The 16,807-nt window shown below is 46.3% G+C and overlaps 1 protein-coding gene across 2 annotated transcripts in view; it reads left to right on the top strand.

Moving 5' to 3' along the window:
* Positions 1-16,807, top strand: part of LOC148830261 (ribosomal protein S6 kinase alpha-3) — a 52,519-nt gene that overhangs the window by 28,438 nt on the left and 7,274 nt on the right. Inside the window, exons 3-16 of one of the 2 annotated variants that reach the window (XM_088920420.1) lie at positions 1,947-2,063; positions 3,440-3,521; positions 6,899-6,979; positions 7,434-7,513; positions 8,463-8,569; positions 9,487-9,524; positions 10,129-10,271; positions 11,662-11,732; positions 12,055-12,143; positions 12,733-12,797; positions 13,095-13,197; positions 13,610-13,734; positions 15,031-15,153; positions 15,986-16,075. In XM_088920420.1, the coding sequence (XP_088776546.1) occupies positions 1,947-2,063; positions 3,440-3,521; positions 6,899-6,979; positions 7,434-7,513; positions 8,463-8,569; positions 9,487-9,524; positions 10,129-10,271; positions 11,662-11,732; positions 12,055-12,143; positions 12,733-12,797; positions 13,095-13,197; positions 13,610-13,734; positions 15,031-15,153; positions 15,986-16,075 (1,314 nt within the window). Of the gene's footprint in view, positions 1-1,946; positions 2,064-3,439; positions 3,522-6,898; positions 6,980-7,433; positions 7,514-8,462; positions 8,570-9,486; positions 9,525-10,128; positions 10,272-11,661; positions 11,733-12,054; positions 12,144-12,732; positions 12,798-13,094; positions 13,198-13,609; positions 13,735-15,027; positions 15,154-15,985; positions 16,076-16,807 lie in introns of both variants that reach the window. The other variant, XM_088920419.1, reaches the window with a different exon arrangement.

Below are 16,807 nucleotides of genomic sequence, written 5' to 3'. Positions count from 1 at the left end.
ATTGAATTAGCGCTTAGCCGCTCTGTCGCGGAGAGGGGTCAGTGAGCGCCGCGTGTGCGTGGCGGAGCGGGTCCGCGTCTCTCACTTCTCTTCTCCGCTTCCCGGCCAGGCCACACATCCTGGTGCGGCTGCTGCGCTCTGCCCTGGCAACTTCCCCTCCTCGCGCGGGAGACGGGCTCCTGCCTCTCTGATGGCAGCATGCTTGCGCTGCTGACAGAATGCAAACAGTATAGGCTGTCTCTGGGATTGCAGAGGATGGACAGGAGTGTCGTCGTCGCCTCTCTGTGCTCCTCGTGTGACTGTCAGGTACTGTGCTTCTGCCAGAGGTCTTCTCTGCTCCGCGTCGTAGATGAGTTTCCGTGCGTGTCCAGGTTTTTTTTCTTTCCGTAGAGCCAATTACTGTAAGGTGCAGTATCTGAAGTAAGGGTCGGTGTTTTTTTTTTAGATTAATATCTAGCTCCCACGAGGAGCAGCCTGTGTTCGCTGAGCGATTTCCCACATAAGAGACTCGTTTGTGATTAACCCTTCACTGGTTCTGTGCTGTTACCCTGTGCGTGGCTCTTTTATCATGAGCGCTGTACAGTGGGTTGAGTCTAACAGACTTCTCATTTTTATGCTTGAAATGTGGCCTGCTCTCCTAGGGATTAGTTTCACATTTACAATATGCATCTGTCCTAAATTTCCTTCTTCCACAAGCTTCAACTTTGACAAAGATCAGCTTTGGCTATTGTAAGGCTCCCTTCTGGAGTCAGATATCCATTTCCATTTATTGGAGAAAAATCTCATCGCTGAGGATTAACCTCTGAGAGCCTAGTTTAACGAACGTAGTTCCTGGTTGTTTCTAGTAAGAGTCACTCTTGTGCAGCGCCCTGGTTTGCAAACTCTTTCTGACGCAAGAAATGTCTCCTGCTCGTGCTGAGCATCTACAGATCACACCTTTTGAGAGAGAGACGAGTGTTTTGAGATTCTGTGCTTTTCTCAGTGTTCTTCTCACACGAGTCTCTAATCTCAGTACCACTAAGAGCCCTACAGTATCGGCTTCCTGATTCCGAAGACATGCAGATGCCGAGATCTCCAGGTTTTTAGCCTTTTCACTTTTTGTTTTTCCTCAGGGTTAGTATTTTTGTAGTTATTTGTCAAGGCTGCGTCGTACCTTTCGTAGTCGGAAGCGTGTATAAAAAAAGTTCCAGTGGCAGTGGGGCGGCAGTGTGTGTCTGAGGAGGAAAGTGTGCAGCGTGACTCAGTGCTGTAGCTGTACGAGTGCAGTTTCGGACTTGGAGGTTTTCCCAGCACAGGCGGGTGGCAGAAGGCGACGGGAAGAGGAGGGGAAGCAGGAGAAGGCACAGCGAAGAGTTAACGAGTGCGCGCGAGCATGCGAGAGAGAGAGAGAGAGAGGAGCGAAGGGCCCTCTTCCTTAGTCACCTCCTCCACTCCCACCTGCTGATGCCTGCGAGAGGGGTAGCATGGCAACAGTGTGGGAGCTGTCAAACGCGATCCTCCCCTGCCTACAGGACTGCACACATCGCCGCCGCAGCTCGCTGCCTCCATTACAGGCGATGGAGGATTCAGCCGCTCCGCCAGGCCCGCGCCGCCCAGCCTGTCCCGCTTCCTAGCCCCGCTCTCCTGCTGCCCCCGGGGGCTGGGTGCTGATGGGCATGGGTGATGCTGTGGCACAGAGCACCTCGCGGGGCAAGACAAAGCCGTGGGACGGTGGGACGGCCCGTCACGTATGTGGGGGCGTTTGGGAGCGCCCGCGGTTGTTGGGGCGGGGTTCCTGGGGGGGGGAGAGGGGAGAGGAGGTAGGGCAGCACGCGTGAGGCTCGTCGGGCCTTCCTCTTCCTGCTTTCCTTCCACCTCCTTTTAACCCCGGGGCGCGCTGGGCGGCTCTGAGCCGGGAGCGGGTCCTGGGAGCTCACCCTGCCTTCTCTTCCCTGACTGTCGTCCAGGACGAGGGGCACGTGAAGGAGATTGCCATCACCCACCACGTGAAGGAGGGCCACGAGAAGGCCGACCCGCGGCAGTTCGAGCTGAGGAAGGTGCTGGGCCAGGGCTCTTTCGGGAAGGTGAGTGTGTGGGGGGGCGGCGGGGAGGGACCGTGAGTGGGCAAGTGTGAGCGATACTGGGGGCTGGATGTGGTTTTAGCGAGAAATGCTTTGAGGACTGAATGCGTGTCTTGCAAGTGCACGCAGCACACTGTTTTTTTTACTGCCTTTTTCAGGGACAGATGGGTTTCAGTTGAGGGATCTAGTCATGCACAGACCTGGTAGTGGTGGGTACTCAGTGGCCCTCGGAGACCACCCTGTGGGCAATCAGAAATAGATTAAATGTGAGCATTGTTTACAAATCATTTCAACCGTTGGACATGTGCAAGGGAATTGAGTAGGTTTTTCAAAAATGTTCTTGTCAGTTGCTTTGTTTGGATATGTGTTACAGCCTTTATGGCTGGATGGGTGGCATGCATGTGACCCTTGACTGATTTTAGCTTGCCCTCCACTGATGTAGTGTGAGCTGTGTGATGAGCATGGAGATGAGCATTCTGAGCTAGTGGGGGCATGTGGTAGTTAATATTACTAGGAACAAGTAAAGGTTTATTCCATGCTGAAAAGAAAAGAAAACAAAACACAAAGTTTCAGCTGTGGAGCCTTCTTCAGGTGTCAGTATTACTAGTCTTCCTTGGCTGGTGATAGACATGCATGCCTCGTGTACGTTTTTCAGACAGTGTGAGGTTTTTGCAATTGGACCTCTTCTTGTTTGTACCGAGCTGAGTCCTGGGGCATCTGTTTACTTGCGTCTGGTGTCCTGAGCCCAGATCAGGGGTCAGAACATCCTATTTGCACTGTTGCAGCTACTGTAACTCTGCAGATTTGCCTTTTAAAGCGTGCGTGCTTCGGCAGGAATTCGGCAAGCATGCAGCGCTAATGGCTGGCCCACAGTGGCGTCTCTGTCTCTGCTCTCTGGAGCTGAAAGGGCCCTTTATTCCAGGAGCATCACCCCGTGTCCTGCCTGCCTTGTCAGGGGGCCTGTGCTCAAATGAGAACTCATTAGCTGATGCACCAGTGGAGCGCAGATATGCAAGGTGGAGGGTATTGTCTCGGGGTGCTCCTCTGTGCCGTGAGGGTTCCCACCAAGTTCTCATGGGGCCTCCGGCGGTGACCTCAGTGCTGGTAATGACCTCTGAGCTCCACTGCCCCTCAAAGCCCTTCTCCTCTGCAGCCCAGCCTGGAGAACCCATCTAGGCCAATTAGTCTGACTCTCCGAACGGTATTATTAATCCAGCTGATAGCAACCAAAGCTCTGTACACTGGTCTGCTGGGGCTGCTGTGTGAGAGAACCAAGTCCAGCCTCTAGGACATCAGTGCTGAAAGAAGGACTCTGTACTCCCCACCCCACTTCGGCCATGTCTGCTGTGTCTTGTAACTTCTGGACTTGTCCACCACAGGTATTTCTTGTGAAGAAGATCACGGGCCCTGATGCTGGACAGCTTTATGCTATGAAGGTGCTTAAGAAGGCAACACTTAAAGGTAAATGTTTTCTTACTGTCAGAAATCCACTCATCTTGTCGGAGACACAGTCATGTCATGGTATAAGCAAGCACTGCTCTAAACTTATGTTAATTGATGAAGTTACAATTCAGTGTCCTACCTTATCTGTGTCATTGATTGAAGCGAAATAGAGGCATGTTTTTGAATCCAGAGTTTTAAAGCAAGGCCAGACTGTTCAGGCCTTTAGTGCTGATGTATGCAATTTGCATGATCCAATATATCTTACCCTGTTGAGGCTGATGCGTTTTTCTCCAGAATAATGAGCATTTAATTTGTTTGTTACTGAGGTTTTTAATCGTCATTTCAAACTTTTAAATATTGTTGTGGCAACCTTTATAAGTATGGTATAGTAAGTCATTCACATAGAAAAAAGGTACAGAATTGTATACCTCAATTGTGGCAGCTTTCAACAAAGAAGCTGCAATGCCTCTACATTTATAATTTGATCTTTGTGCTGGATGTTATACCTCCTGTTAGCAATATTAAGCCTCTCAGTGCCCAAGGAACTGTTTCAGGTGTTTACTATTTGACTACAGACTGATGTCAGCCCGATCCTCACAGCGTGATGGTGTATTTGTAGGACTCACTGCACCAGTCTCCAGGCCAGTGCACACACATGCCTACAGTGCTGTCTTTGTGCACAGCTCTTTGTTTCTGGTCATTATTAACATCATTTCTCAGGGCAACACCCCCTCTGTTTATACATTGTGTGTCTGAAATAAAGCCTTGTCCCATATGTGGCCTCCTTTTCCCAGGCCTTTAATGTTTGAAATGACAGGAAGCTGCTTGAACTAGAACCTCTCAGACAGATTAATTATAGACTCCTGTAAGACAGAATGTTACTTCCTGTCTTGGTATTTGCCACAGTGTTGCCACATGTCTTAATAGATATTGTGCTCGTGTCTGTGACTCTTCTTAATGCCTGATTGCATCCATAATTGCCTGATCACAACTCCAGATGGAAAGAGCCTTTCTTCTCCCAGTCTCTCCTTAGTGTTGCCAATAAGTACTCTTTGGAATCGAGCACAGCTTCCACTGTGGAGCGGTTTGGTCCTTTTTTGAGTTTAAGAACCGAAATCTCGTGCTAATTACACTAGCAAAGGTAGAAATGCAGTGTGTCGGAAGTCAGCTGAATGTCGATCATTAACATCGTGTTCATAGTAACAAAGAGCGTGACTTTTTTTTGGCTTCTGCAAGAGTTTGCAGTTGCTATGTCCCCCGAAATGAATTAGATCTCTGTTCGGTGGACGTTAAACAGAAATGTAAGAGAGGTTGCAGAGAAAACAATTGGCCCATCTGTTACTCCATTCACTACTAAGTTGTTCTGCTGATGTTTTTATCCAAACCTGCTTAAATTTGTACCTGTAAACACAGCTGGGCATTTTACTGGAGCTGTCTGATGGAAAGACCTTGGCCAAACATACAACACTTGGGATCTGCCCCTCCAAGAGTTTCCTGCTTCAGGGCTGGATAGCCTCCACATGCTTTTTCTTTGTCCCCTGGTTTCTGGATGTCCCTTCTGGCCATGCCGAAGGAAAGTGCCGATGCAGACACCAGTGAGCTCTGCTTCAGATTCTTTGACGCAGCGGAGTCTGGGAATCGCTCTGAATCAGAACAGCTCGTAAACAGCTGGAGCCACAGCAGTCTGCGTCTGGCCTTAAATTGCTCTCTGTACTCATTTACTGTCAGATCATTAAGGTTAATCAACATCAGTGAATGCATTGTCACTAGCAATGCAGTATGATGTTTATTCCTTTCGCAGTACAGCGCTGCCCTTTAGAGGGGTCAAGACAGAGATGGAAGGAATTCCCTTCCGGCTTCATAAAGCACGTAAAAGCACTTAATATAAGAGGCTGTTTTCAGCAGCTCTGGGTTTGAGAGTGGCGTATTCTGCTCTTCTGCTGTGTGCTTGGTTCAGCAGTGCAACAATAGGCTTCAGCAGAGATTTGGCGTCTTTTATACCAGAGTGACACAAAACACAGAGGCATCCCTGATTGTCCCTAGGCACCAAAGAGACCAAAGGGGAGCTGTCAGAGACGGAGGGCAAGAGGGGGGGGAGTTGTCTTTCCTTACGGTCATTGAGTTGATGTTTTCAAACAGGCTGTTTCATAATGAGCACCCCCCAGAAAAGGTGACATAATCCAATAGGTTCCATCTTTTGTGAAAATAACAGCTGTTGAAGGGCTGTCTGGACTGGGCCCTAATGTGATACTGCCGTGCTAGTATCCCCTACCTGGTTTTAAGTCTCAAGCCTGTTTCGCTTTAAAAACCCGTTCAGCATCCTGTCCTCATAAGCCATGTAAGCCATGACTGGCCATAGATTCTCTGAATGCTGCCACTTTGCCACTGTGAGGACTGACAGCAATTTGGACACGTTGAACAGAAGCCTGTGCCAGTATTCTACCCAATTTATAAATAATTTGACTGGTTCTCTATCTGCATCATCCGTGCCATCACAGAATCTTTTTTATAAGATAAACCAAGTGGTCTAAATATGTGTGTTGAATACTAATGAAGCTGGCATATTTGAGGAAAAAAGCTGCTAATAATTGGCTTGAATATGGAATGCAGTTCTCTTTACATCAGAAAACTGCCTCATGATCAATGGCTGGAGATCCAAAATTGTCTTGTGAAAAATAAATTTCTGCAACTTTTAATTCAAGATTTTTTTGTCAGGTTTAGACACCATGCAGTGGTCATAAAAGAAATGCCACAGTACAGGTAAATGCAGATCAAAAAAGGCCTGAGCTTTTACCGATTGGAATGTTGTTCAGTTAGATTTACGGAGAAGGGTAGATTTTCATACTGTATATTTTTGGCATTCTTCCTTTGCATGCCTGAATGAAACAGGAAGTGAACAGGTTTCTCCATAACACTTTAGAGGGCTTTAGAAACTACTTTTCTGAATCTTTTACCACCATAAATAGATCAACGTGACATTGAGTGTGAATAACCTGGTGGGAATCAACCTCTAGTAATTAATGTAATGAATGTATTACATGGATATTAACTAAAATTAGATTGCTCATTGATTAAAAAATTCTTTGTTAATGGGTAGGTCAGGGTTAATAACCATCTCGCAGTGCAATTTATAAAGGTTAATTTGCCATTAAAGTGTAATCAGTTTTTACTTCCATCACTGGCCCTGAATATAGAGAGGTCAGTGAGAGCTGATGAAGAGGAATTCGGAATGCAGTGAAGCGTCTGACTAATGAAAGCGTTCAGAAAAACGACAGACGTCTCTCTTAGCACTTTGATCAAGTCCCCCTGGCGCCGTCCGTGAGTCAGTGTGACAGCAGGCTCCGGCAGGAGGCTGCGTTTATCTCTGCCTGATTCCTTTTGTCTCGTCCTTTCAGTCAGAGATCGCGTTCGAACAAAAATGGAACGCGACATCCTGGTGGAGGTGAATCACCCCTTCATCGTGAAGCTGCATTATGGTAAGAGCCGATTCGGAAGCCATATTTTGCCATGCTTGGTTTGCCAGTAGCTCCTAATGTTCCAAAACCAGGGAGATGAAATTATCATGTGGGCAGGGAATTATCATCGTTCCTATTAAAAGGCACTAACTTTGAGCATTTACTATAGTATCCCAGCCCTGAACCATGTGCCTGTTGGTCTTTTTATTTAAATATCGCAAATATAGAGAACTCTAATCTAATCTAAACTGTTGGGAGTATGGAAGCATTTTCCCAGACAGAAGTATATCTGTTTAATGATGCCCTGTAAGGGCTGTGTTAGAAGCGCACAGTTGTGTGCTGCTGGATTTCTGTCAAGGCCGTATGGTTGCCCGCTGCCATGCCTTATCATCATTCAGCCCTCTTGGCCCTCGCCTGGAGGTAGTGCTGAGGTGTGCTGTGCGGTGCTGACTCCTGCCTGGTCACTTTGTTTCAGCGTTTCAGACAGAAGGGAAGCTCTATCTCATTCTGGACTTTCTCAGGGGAGGAGATCTGTTCACCCGCCTGTCTAAAGAGGTACGGATCAAGCAGAAGCGCAGTGTGCAGGTGTGAGGGGTTGCCTCCGCCGCCGGCTGCTTTCTGTCCTGGGAGGATCCCTGGTGTAGATGTTATCAGACTGCCTGTGCCCTAATGCAATCGAGGGAGAATCCCGGGAATCCATCGTTGTCTCCTTGCGTCCGCGACAGACGGTGGAAGTGATTAGTTAGGACAGATTGTTATTCAAAAAGAAGTTTAATCATCCTATACTTCAAATCGTTGTTCCCAGTCCTGGTCTTTAAAGGCCACAATCCAGAGAGTTTTCTTTAAAATGTCTGTGGAGAACAATCGGTCCAGTTAAGTGTTATTGCACCAGTCAGTTCTCAGTATGACGCAGGAAACCTAGCAAACCTGTTGTCGTCTGGTTGGAGCCTCTGCTTTAAGTGATGCTATGAGAGGCCTGTCCCACAGCTGGAGGAGAGCATGCTGTGCTTACTGGTGTTTAAGAAGCAGCTTATTTGGAAGGTACGGCGGATCGTTTCTGCAACCGAAGTCTGAGCAAGTCAGAGGCACATTCAGGAGCCATGGCTACAGAAAACCAGTGAGAAGCCTTCCAGCCTCCAGTCCCTCTGCAAAGGTGCACATGACAGTAATTACTGTACCACACTGGCTGAGGCAGGGGAAACTGAGCAGTCACCATTTCCTGTCTTCGTTCCCTCAAGATAGGGCAGCCGGATTAGTCACCCGAGGTGTTGTTCCTGAGTGGTCTTAACAAGGAACTCTGTTGTTTCCTTTCTAAACAAAGTGCCACTGGATAGTCTTTGTTCATCTTGGTAGCTTGGGGAGGAAAATAAGTAACACCAGGGCAGGAAAAGAAGAATAGTGCTCTGCGTGTCTCATTTGCGTTCTTCTCATCTCCCCCCCCCCCCCATGTGTTTTCCTCCTTCTCTGGCCCCTCTCCCTCCCCCTGTCCCCTCTGCAATGGCAGGTGATGTTCACGGAAGAGGATGTCAAGTTCTATCTGGCAGAGCTGGCCCTCGCCCTGGACCACTTGCACAGCCTGGGCATCATCTACAGAGACCTCAAGCCAGAGAAGTACGAGCAAAAGGGCAGGGGGGCGCACAGCGGGGTGATGTGGCAGTTGGTAGGATAGCCACATGTTTCCTCTCGGATTCTTAAGAACCGTTGCAAAGAGGGGATTGGGCCCATCTAGCCCATACGGTAGATATGGTACAGGACACCCCCCCGATAGTCAGACATTTCTGAAAACCTGTCATCACACACTCTGCATGCAGTAGTTCGCTTGCCTTCTTACGGGAGCTGTAAGAACACGAAGGCTCCAAAGGAGAGGAAGTAATTCGGCACATCCAGCACGTTGGCGGTAGTTTGACTACTCCCTCTATTTCTTCAAAGGAACCATATTATCCTCTTCAGCAAAAAAAAAAACTGGTTAGTTTGTTCATGACTCCCGCTGAAAGAAGCGCCTAAGGTCATCAGTTACAAATGAATTTCCATGTGAACATTGGAACTGTATTGGCTGGGAACCGAAACTGGGTCAAGTGCTTAGATGGGAGCTTTTCTAACCGCTATGGCACCCGCGTGCATTTTATCACCATTTCACGCTCACAAAACTTTCTCGCTTTGCTCAGCCTTACCCTGCCTACCTGACTTACTCATAGGACAAATGATGTCACCAGATGGTCTTGCAAAGTTAAATAGCTATACCTGTAGATAGTCCACAGTTTGAGCTACGGTTGGTCGTTTTTTTTTTTAATGCTACAAACCAAATCTTTGTAGGTTGTAATACTGTGTGGCTATTTGACTTTTCACTTCTTTACATTAATTTTTGCATCCAGTTCTTGATTATGTCCTTGCCCCGTTTCAGTTTTCAAAGCTAATCAGTTTGGCCTCTAGGGTCCTCAGTTTGTCCTTTTGTTTTGTCCCCAGTTAAGGTTCAGGGTAACGTTCATGATCTCCATTTGTATTAATCAAAGGACTGTGTCTCTTTACAGCATTTTGCTCGATGAAGAAGGGCATATAAAATTAACAGGTATGTAACAGCAGGTTGTGTATAAAAAGAGTTCTGTACCTCGATAGCAATAAACATAGATTCAGATATACATAAAACAACTTCCTACAAAGGAAAAATATTTTATTTGACATATTTATTGCTGCATGTATAATAAACTCTAGGCATGTGGCCATGTCTGTGCCAGTATAAATAGAAGCATGTATGTGGTTTCACATGGAAATGCTTAATAAGCCACACACTATCACATGAGCTCTTGCAGTTTCAGATTTGCCATCTTCCCTATTGTACGGTATTAGACTCCCATAAGGGGTAGGGGGCCTCGCAGTAAGTTGGGACAAGTTTGTAGTGTGAAGAAACCTCCCATCCAGTTCCTGCTAATGAGGGTGTTTGTAATGATTGAATGCAATAAACCATTTTTAAAAATACTGTCAGTGTGTGTTAGCTGTAGCAGCAGGTGACTGGAAAGCTTGTGATTTTATAAAACTTTACGCCAGTAGGGTCTTTACACAGTGAATACCCCCCCGCACCAGAGGAAGTGGAATAGTCGTTTTTGTTTTAATAACCTCTGCCATTGCGTCTCTCAAAGTCTCTTGTGTGTGTGTGTGTGTGCACGCCTTTCCAGATTTTGGCCTGAGCAAGGAGTCGATTGATCACGAGAACAAGGCCTACTCGTTCTGTGGCACGGTGGAGTACATGGCCCCCGAGGTGGTGAACCGGCGGGGGCACACCCACAGCGCGGACTGGTGGTCGTTCGGCGTGCTCATGGTGAGGGCGGCGAGGACAAGGGCGTTTCCTGTGTAGCTCGGTGCCGTGCAGAAACTTAGAAAATACACTACAGATCCCTATAGCAGCAGGGAAGAAAGCTATAAACAAGAAAGTGGCTTCTCCCAGATTTACCCACAATGAATGATCGAATTAATAAAGGAAATATATATAATAGAAAAAATAACGTTTTCACTAAAATTACAAATGAAAAAATGAGTCGAATATTGGTTCAGTACATTAAACCTTTAAGGTCAGAATTTGTTGAGATACAAAATAACTGAAACTTAATAAGGTACATTTATATAGTCTCCTCCCTTTTCATATTCATAAATATATACATCTTCCTCATTTTGAATGTATATAGTTTTGTTTAAAAGTGATATAGTTGTAATATACTAGGGGGAACAAACAGGAATAGACAATTTTTGCTTGTGATGTGTAGTCAAAAGTGTACTGTAAAAGTAAGGCTGAATAATGGTGGTTTATATGTAAAATGGTTTGGTTTTGTTCTCTAAAATAACATTAAAAAAAAAAATACGCTACAGTCTCGACCGGCACTGGACCCCTACCAAAATTACCAGCAAGTTGTCTGCAAGGCGCTTGCTTCTTACAAATTCAGGATTTTGGATTGGAGAGGGTAGGTTCTCTTCCTAAGAAGTCGTGCCACTGCCCTGTCAGATGTCTCTTTGATAGGCTCAAGAAAGAGGAATCAAATGACTGTTTGTGGAGGTGTGCAAATCGTGTGCTACCTAGAAGTTGGATTCTGCGAATTCCACTGTGAAAGGGGATGTAATGGCTTTCTTTCTATGTATGACACTGCCTGTGGAACCAGCTGAGGCCTGAACAATCTGATATTACATTACCAAGATGAAATGGGGTGATTAAAAAAGAGTCTGATAGACTCATCATGGTATACCACAAAATTGCATCCACGCCAAATAGGACATTCTGGCAGCACCTAATGCCTGAATCACCACGGCTGCAGAATTGTACTTGGATGATTGCTCGGGTACGTTCTCTTTGTCCGCGAACGGCTGGGTCATTACTTGCAAAATGGCCTCCGAGACTAATTCAGTGCAATTCTGCCGTCATTGAGATGAGACATTTTGCGGTGGAGCTCTGCCCTCCTGCACTCCGATTGATTTTCCAGCAAAGTACTGTTTTTTTTTTAGGCAGTAGTTCTGCTTTTAACTTTGTTTTACATGCTCCCTACCTCGGCCTGTTGGATGAGCTCGAGCTGGGAATGATCTGAATGTTGTCCAGGGCGTGTTTCAGCACAGCGCCCGTCTTTATAAAGGACTGTGTCTTGATAAATCATCGTGGATAAAGGTATTGGCCATGTACACAGTATTTATCATTGTCACACTAAGACGTCCTGTCTTCCCTGCAGTTCGAGATGCTGACTGGGACCTTGCCCTTCCAAGGAAAAGACCGGAAGGAGACAATGACCATGATTTTAAAGTAAGTGCACCGCATCGCTGCAGCAGGCTTGCCCTCTAGCTTACTGCTGACATTGCAAACCTTTCCTACCCTTTTTTCCTTGAGCTTCAGCTGGAGTATTTTCACCATCGGGTGCTACACACAGATTGCACACAGGGGCTGCGTCGCTGTTCAGGACTGTCGCAGCACGATCACCAATGTCAGCCTGACTCTGTGGAGACCACGTGCTTCTGTTGCAGACTTAAAAATGCTTCTCCAGTCTTTTTTTTTCTGCCCTTTTTTCTCTGGAGCTGGAGTCCCCTGTGTTGCAGTGTCTGACGCGCACTCCCTCCTGTTTTCCCAGAGCCAAGCTGGGAATGCCGCAGTTCCTGAGCTCCGAAGCCCAGAGCCTCCTCCGGATGCTGTTCAAGCGGAACCCAGGGAACAGGCTAGGTAAGGCGCCTCGGTCCCTCTGTGTCACCTGTGGCAACTTCCTCCGCATCCGACACACAGTCCCACACCAGTACCAGCACCAGTAGCAGCTGAAAGAAAAGTGTGTTCAGAGCTTTTTAAAACCGTTCCTTCAGGTAGCACAGTTATTGTAGTGTATGACGATACTGCTGTAACCTTTTGAAAGACTGACAGATGATTTGATGACCCTGGATACTGACCTCGTTTTTGTCGGAGGGGCTTGGATGACGTGAAATACAGTATAGCTGAAGTGACCCATAGTGAGTCGTCTTGCCCATGTCTCCAGCTTTTCCCCTGCATTCTTTTGGAAGGGATGCAGCTGTTCTCCCAGAAATAAGTCGGTACAGCAGAGTTTCATGTACCCCTTACTCTCCTGGTGCATTTAGAAAAAAAAATGCAATAGCGAAGTTCTAAGATAATGAGTTCAAATCCTCTATGAAAAACATCCTTGTTCTCCAGCGCAGAAGTGGAGTACAGACTATGATATCTTAATAATCTTCTAAACTAAACCAGGAATTTAGATCAGTGAGCAGCTTCGAAAGATGCAAAGATATGTACTTTTATCCCCTAGGTGCTGGGCCAGATGGTGTGGAAGAAATAAAGAGGCACGCGTTTTTCTCCACGATCGATTGGAACGTAAGTACCTTGTTTCTTCTGCTACCATCCCCTTTCTGAAACATAGATGATGATTCGCTTTTTCAGGGCAAAAACAAGAAAGCAAAAGAAAAAAAACATCTAAATTACTCAGAGGGGAGGAGAGGATAACCTGTAAGGTGTGTTTTAATAAGTCAAAAGCTAAAAATGGTAGCTTGTGGCCGTTATGTTTGTACTGTTCCCATAATAAAAGAGCTTAAGAAGGCCGCTGAACTCCTGCATGCAGAGTGCTTGGTGTTTAGACATGTCTGACTAATAGAGGGTTGTTCTGTATTATAGAAGCTCTTCAGAAGAGAAATCCATCCCCCCTTTAAACCAGCCTCTGGTCGGCCAGATGACACCTTCTACTTTGATCCTGAGTTCACAGCCAAAACACCTAAAGGTATGACCATAGCAGAGAGAGGCACTGTTTACACATTTAATTCAGACACAGGCAGTTTGCGTAGTTGTTAAAAAGCAAAAACTCCACTTGATGTTGGTGTGGCATGAATTCTGTTTTAGTTGAGAAACACTTGTAAGAATTGGCAATTTTTTATCTTCTGTTTCTTCTTGTCATAATCAAAACATTTATCCTGAATCATACACTTCAGTACTTCTTTTTTAAGCACACAAAACGCTTTGATTCTTGGATTGCAGATGCAGCATTGATGTGTAAACATCCTGAGGATGTGTATTTTGCGAGTGTTTTTACATGGGGTCGCCGTAATGACAGCTGAGGAAAAGGCGTCACTTTTCCACAAGTGATTTCGTTTCATGCTTCTTTCCTGATCCTTATTTTGCCTGCCTCTGCCCAGACTCCCCCGGCGTGCCCCCCAGCGCCAACGCCCACCAGCTCTTCAGGGGCTTCAGTTTTGTTGCCATCACCGCTGAGGAGGAGAGCCAGCCTCTGCCCACCTCCAGCGTGAACTCCATTGTCCAGGTGAGCCACAGCCGCACCCCTCGGGCACCGCCTCTTCCTCGTGTCCTCGAGAGTGAAGCTGGAGCCAGAGGACACAGAGCAGGGAAACAGGAGAGAAACGTGAGGTGCTTATTTACACAGAGGCTTGTCGTAGTCTGGAACAAGCTTGCCTCTGTGTAAATCGATACCATTTCTTGTTTTCACGATATGGCAGGTTGCCTACTTGAACTGATAGGGTGCACCGGCGCCCTCCTGTCACTTTGCACTCTCAGGACACATATAAACAGCGCTTAATACCTCCTATCCTTGTGTTCCATTCGTACAATCTGTAACTGTATTGTAAATAGCAGTTGTATAATTTATTGTATCGTAATCCTAACCTAATCCCTAAAAACTGTCCTCCTACTCTTCTATACTGTACCTCTTAATAAAGCATTTCATTGCCAACAACACTGTTGAACGCTGTACTGTTCGCACATAGATAAACCTTGATTGATTGACATCCTGGGATCAATTGACATTTAAAACCCAGCAGGCTTGACCAGCCAGATGGCAGACTCTCATCTGTAGATGCCATGTTCTAACCAAACTAGTGGTCCCCGCTACATTTCCCCACACTGTCCACATGCAGTACCTCTCCTGGATTTCAGTGATGTTTCGGCTCCCAGACTTGTTCCTAAAAACAAAACAAAAGCTGAAAACCCCACACAGTGGATAGGAAAGTAAAGAGAATCAAGGTGAAAGTGAAGGGCTGTGTTTCAACAAGATGACTGAAGCTATGGAAATGTAAAAATGGAAGTAAGCTAAGTGTGAAACTGTGTGCATGCCGAGTTAACTAAAACTTCTGCTTTTGTTTTGAGGAAAGTCGTGGTATAGGAAGACTGCATGAACGTCCTCTTAATACTTACTGTTGGTTTTGTTTCCCTGTTTTGAATGATTTTGGGAAGTTTAACAAAAGAGCCTGACCTTTACCTCCTCTGTTATGCAGCGTATTTTGCCACTTTCTTAATTATTGTTCAGATGGCATTGAGGACGGTGTCACCCAGAAGTTTCTTTTAATAAAAAGATGAGAATTGCAGGACGTCTGATTCTAGTGAGAAATTCTGTTCCGAGTTGAAATATCTAAATTTGTGATTGTATTGCAGTAAATATCACAGTTGTGTTTAAGTCTATTTCTGTTTTATTATTGAGTATCGCAGCTTGAAGCAGGCCCTTGTAAGTATGGTCTTGGATGGCTTTTTTTAGCCTTTGTGCAGTAGTGTGGAAGATGCTGTGGTGTTACTATTACTAACCTGGGCTTTGTGTCCTCCTCAGCAGCTGCACAGAAACAGCATACAGTTCACGGACAACTACGAGGTGAAAGAGGACATCGGGGTGGGCTCGTACTCCATCTGCAAGCGCTGCATTCAGAAGTCCACCAACATGGAATACGCAGTCAAGGCGAGTTCTGGCTTGAGCCCATTTGTTGTCATTCCTGATAATTGCGCAGCAGGCATCAGAAAAGGCTTGAGGGACCTTTGTATCTGCTGGTTCCTAATCGCCAGCGCTCATCGATGCCTTTAGTTGATCTGCTTGCTCGTTTGGACTTTTTCTTTACACCGTTGTACACTCCTGAGATTCAGAGATACTCTCATGCAGCGAGACCTTATGCAGTCTCTCTTCACCTTGGCTAATCCTTCTTTCTGATGAGACAGCATTAACAGCTGAGGGGTCTGATGAGCAGAGACAGATGGGAATGTCTGTGCGTCAATCACTCCCACTGGGATTTTTTTTTCCTTCTGAGGAGGGCCCCCAGTTACACTCTAAGGCTACTCACCTGAAAGAAGGCAGTTCTGATTCTGTGACACATCCCACTGAATGTTTCTCAGGTGAAATTAAACATGGGGCCCCTAAATCTGAAATTAAAATCCATTAGCCTGTGATTTCAAGACTTTGGCTAGAGAAAAAGCAGGAAGAAAACACAGCATTCCCCTAGGGATCAGGGAGGGGAACTTCTTTAATTAAAGCACAAGAATTTCCAATATTTTAATATGGCAATTCTATTTTCTAATGCTTTTCCCTTGTAGTTTTCTCAGAATGTACTGGTGTTCAGACTTGTATTCCCCCTCATCTGCAGGCTAATGTCTGTGTAATTCTCATTATTCTTAACTACCAAGGCTTTGTGCATGTGCTGTTTTTCCACTGGGATCTCGTCCTCGCTCTGGGAAGCAAAGGCAGCATGTGGGAGGACAGGTGGCGTTTTAGGAGATTTCACTTATCTGGCCTCTTGCAGATCATCAGCAAGGCCAAGAGGGACCCGACAGAGGAGGTGGAGATCCTGCTGCGGTATGGACAGCACCCCAATATCATCACTCTGAAGGATGTAAGTACGTATTTCATCACCAGCGTTTTGGTGGCATTTAGCTCTCGGTGATGATGAGCTGTCGCAGTGCAGTTCTAGCGCCCCCTGGCAGGTGAGTATGAGATCTGCAGCGCTGGATTGCAAGCAAGGTGAGATCCTGGGAGGCTTATCCAAGCACAGAAAATGTGGAAAATGGCCATTAAAACCTATGCTCGATGCAGTAGAGTACAAGTATGCAACTTAAGCTTTAGAAACCGTTCTACCTCTCCTAACTCGCACTTGGAAATCTTTATTCCACCTGATCTCAGATTATTTACGAGATCATCAGCTGCAGGATCCATAAAGTAATTTAAGTTCCAGGCACGACCGGCATAGAGCAGTGGAATGGGAAGAGCACAGAAGTGCCAAGGTTCTCCGCTCTGCTGAGGAAAGAGTGTACTAATAGAAACCAAGTCAGAGCTAAGCCATGGCGAGCAGTGCCCTTACATGGCTTGGATTTGCCTGAAGTTAATGAGCCCTGGATCCACAGCACTGTGTGACTCAAATTGATGTGGAGCCTCGCAGTGCTGAGTGCTGGCACAGCATGACTGGAGGGACCTGGCCAGACTATTACAAAGCTTGACCGGCTTATAATAATAGCTATACAGCCTGACCCTCACAGCGCAACCAGGGAAAAGAGCCGTGACTCTGGCTGTGCAGCGGGCAATGTCTTAAATACTGATTGAACAAGAGCCACTGGGATTGCATTACTGT

The sequence above is a fragment of the Atractosteus spatula genome, chromosome 7, assembly GCF_055471065.1.
Source record: "Atractosteus spatula isolate fAtrSpa1 chromosome 7, fAtrSpa1.hap1, whole genome shotgun sequence".
Classification (NCBI taxonomy): Eukaryota; Metazoa; Chordata; class Actinopteri; order Semionotiformes; family Lepisosteidae; genus Atractosteus; species Atractosteus spatula.
Note: the sequence above shows the minus strand (reverse complement) of the source record. Positions and strands in the feature narration are given on the sequence as shown.